This window comes from Tasmannia lanceolata, unplaced genomic scaffold (assembly GCF_043159265.1).
Source record: "Tasmannia lanceolata isolate RefF3 unplaced genomic scaffold, GAP_Taslan_0.1 ptg000005l, whole genome shotgun sequence".
NCBI classification, from domain to species: Eukaryota; Viridiplantae; Streptophyta; class Magnoliopsida; order Canellales; family Winteraceae; genus Tasmannia; species Tasmannia lanceolata.
The window spans coordinates 17,177,294-17,180,771 of record NW_027518682.1 but is presented as its reverse complement, the minus strand read 5'-3'; the positions used below and the strand labels follow the sequence as shown (position 1 = coordinate 17,180,771).

Sequence of the window (3,478 nt, the reverse complement as noted above, 5' to 3'; positions counted from 1 at the left end):
CAAACTTTGCGTATACGCGTCAGAACACGCGCACTCCATAATTTTCCAAGTAAAAAGGGTATTTTAGTAATTAGGTCAATAGACTTTCAAAGTATGTTCTCGAGATCCGTTTGAGGAGGAAAAGCGAAAGCTAAAAGACCTCTCTCCATACCAAAACTTTTCGTATACGCGTTCAAACCGCGTGAATCTGGTTCCGTACCTTTCTCCCTCTTTATAAAGCCCTCTCCAACATGAAGCCAAAACAAAAAACAAAAGAACAAATCGTAACAGACGAAACTGACCATGTCAACAAACCCTAACAGACGAAGTTCTCTTTCTCTGGAAAACATGGACGAAATCGAGAAGGTTTTCAAGAGGTTCGACTCTAATGGCGATGGGAAAATATCGGGATCCGAGCTCGGAGACGTGCTTAACGCGCTCGGATCATCTACCTCGCCGGAGGAGATCCGAAAAATGATGGACGAGATCGATAAGGACGGAGATGGATTCATAGATCTGAAGGAATTTGCTGATTTTCACCGTGGGAGTGGTGATGTTTCTGGAGAGCTTCGTGATGCTTTTGAGATGTACGATCTGGACAAGAACGGACTGATCTCTGCGAAAGAGCTTCATATGGTGCTGAGGAAACTTGGTGAGAAGTGTTCGATCGAGGAGTGTACGCGGATGATCTGCTCCGTTGATTCCGATGGGGATGGTAGCGTTAATTTTGAGGAGTTCAAGAAGATGATGACCAACAGCAATGCTTCTGCCCATTGAAGGAAGAAATACACGCGCGTGTATGTGAATAGATTCAGGTCTCTCTCTTTATCTCTCTGTCTCTCTACTCATTTTCTGTACTTAGGCTTGCAATGTCTGAGGAAGGCGGAGAGTGAGCAGAAGTTAGGGTTAGGGTTTGCTCTTTTCCTTTCTTTTTCATGTTGTCAATTTACAAAAATTAATCAACGCGGTGCTCTTTCTATTTCTATTTCTATTTCTCTCTCTCTCAGAGCTATACACTGTACCATAGTGTATATACTATTTACTGAGCTATACACTGTACCATAGTGTATATACTATTTACTCCAGTCTACAGGTTGAGTTGTGACGGTGAAGGAGTGAGTGTGACTGTGAGTCAAAAGGTATGCTTTGCGAGGGCATCTGTAGGTGTATACACATGAATAGCGTGTAAACTGTATTTTCATTAATGTGCGCGCTGTACGTCAGATCTTTCTAGAAAGTTGGTGCCTCGGGAAAGAAAATAGATAGGTCCCAGTAATGGTCCCCAGCATCTTGTAAATCCAATAATGCGTTTCTACTAACCTTTTCCGTGAAATGATGGGACGATGTGTTGGATCAATATTTTCATGTTCCAATGGCCAACCAGTGGAGCCTACTCTATAGGATGATCCAAACCATTCATTTCTTGGGACTCAGTGTAAATAGGCCGTGCCAATAATCATTTTGGTCCTAACCCTCCTCCTATATCTAAGAGGGCGGAACATCGCCGGTTTATATCATGACTTTTGTCGGTACGACCTTTTTATGTTGGCCCCACAGATGAATGGTTAGGATGGACCATCGTTGGCAGCATTTTACTTTTAAAACAATAAATATGCCATACAAACACTCTGCAAAGCATGAGATTTACAACTTTTGCATATGCTAAAAAGGAAGTGATCACACTTCTATTTTGTTTAAATAATTAGATCGGTTAATCCGAACACAGACCGTAAGATCACTTAATTACGGTTTTTAAATTTCAGTTTCGGCATAAAAATGGAAACATTTCAGTTTCGATGAAAATCTTGTAAAATCACAAAAATGTGTGAATACATCTGCAAATGATGAAATTGATGAAATTGATGAAATTGCTAGAATAAGCACACATATATACTTAGAAACCATCACATGAGCAAGAAAGCCAGCCATTCATAATGGTCTAATCACATCAGCACCCAGAGGCGACCGTTGTCGCTTATGATGAGACATAAATACGGCGCTCCTCTCAAATCTTGCCACGTGTAGTCCATGCACCAACGAAGCCTAAACCATCATGAGGAAAGGCGCTGGAAAACGGCAAGACCGTATGATTACGACACGTGTCACATTCTCACCGTCTAAGCCTCATCATCACAAATTATGGAGAGGATCATCCGGCAATGCCACGTGCGCCGTCAGAACAGGAGAACGGCCCAATCCTGCAAATGAAGGTTTTCTCTCCATAATGATGAAAACGTCCGCACGCCACCCCTTAAAAGGGGGAGAAGGGAAGAAGATAGGGGATTTGTTTTTTTTGGAAGACTTCCCTTAGATCTCCCACAAAACAACCAAGAAAGAAAGAGGCGACGAAACAGCAGAGGAGGCCGGGAACTTAGTCCCACTCTCCCTGTTAGTCCCCTCCGACTCATCCACCCACACACCGAGAAAAGAACCTACACCTTGGTCTTGGTAAACCTGATCGAACCCTCTCCTCTTCTCGCTGTCCTTTATATTGATTGGTCAAAGAATCTGACTTGGGTGTCGAAGTGGTCATTCGGGACCCACCCCGGACCACCCTGACCCATTTGTTTGTGATTGCAGACCCCGCGGAGGCTCTCTACCGACCGCGCGATCGCAGACCCGGATTCCGACGCCATCAGCTTATGTTTGGAACAACAAGTCAATAATGAAGTTCGATGCAATGAGGTTTAAGAAAATAAAATGATTGTTGGGTTTTTCGACCAAAAGCAAATAAAGATGTAGATAAATTAATCAAACCAACAAGAGAGCAATCACACAAGAGAACGCAAAAGACTCACGTCGAAAACCCTTCAATGAAGAAGGAAACACCACGGTGTGAATCCGACGAGATTCCACTACTCAAAATACGTAATACAACGTCTCTCTTTAGTTTTTCACCCAAAACTTAAGCCAATACAAGAAATAGGAGAGATACAAGGGTTACATCTTTGGAAAAGACAAATCACACTTTCTCACCGCCAATACCCACTCTAATCTTCAAGTCGGCGAAACCCAAAGCCTCGCAAAGTCTTTGTGCAACAAGAGGATTAAACGGCACGGCAAAAATCTCCAAGAAGAACGCCCCAAGAAAGGCCTAGGTTTTGATCCAAATAAAAAACCTAACAACAAAAGAAACTCCGCCCGCACCATCTCACTTTTCCTATTATAGTTTGGAAACTCATCTCGTTTCCTTTTGCAATTAGGAAACAAATGAGGGTGGGGCCTACATGGGGCTGGACCCACAACAATACCACCTTTTTACTTTGTTATACAATTCAATGATGTTGCCTACCCTCTACATTAATGAAATAAAATGCAAATCATAACATTTTTTCATTTTTATGTCATTCCGATCATTCCTGTCGAATTTTGAAAATTTCAATAATTTTAGTCAAATTTTGGGAATTTCAAAATTTTCAATCAAAAATAATATGGAAAAAAATAATTAAAATTTCATTTTGGTGGGGTTGAAAAGAAAATATTTTGGTCTTTGCGGGGG

At 41.8% G+C, this 3,478-nt stretch overlaps 1 protein-coding gene across 1 annotated transcript; it reads left to right on the top strand.

Annotated features, from left to right (window-relative positions):
* Positions 1–241: 241 nt before the first annotated feature.
* Positions 242–964, top strand: LOC143877743 (Calcium-binding EF-hand family protein). Its single transcript, XM_077379957.1, has one exon. The coding sequence runs from the start codon at positions 283–285 to the stop codon at positions 754–756; it is 474 nt and encodes a 157-aa protein (XP_077236072.1). The 5' UTR covers positions 242–282; the 3' UTR covers positions 757–964.
* Positions 965–3,478: the final 2,514 nt, after the last annotated feature.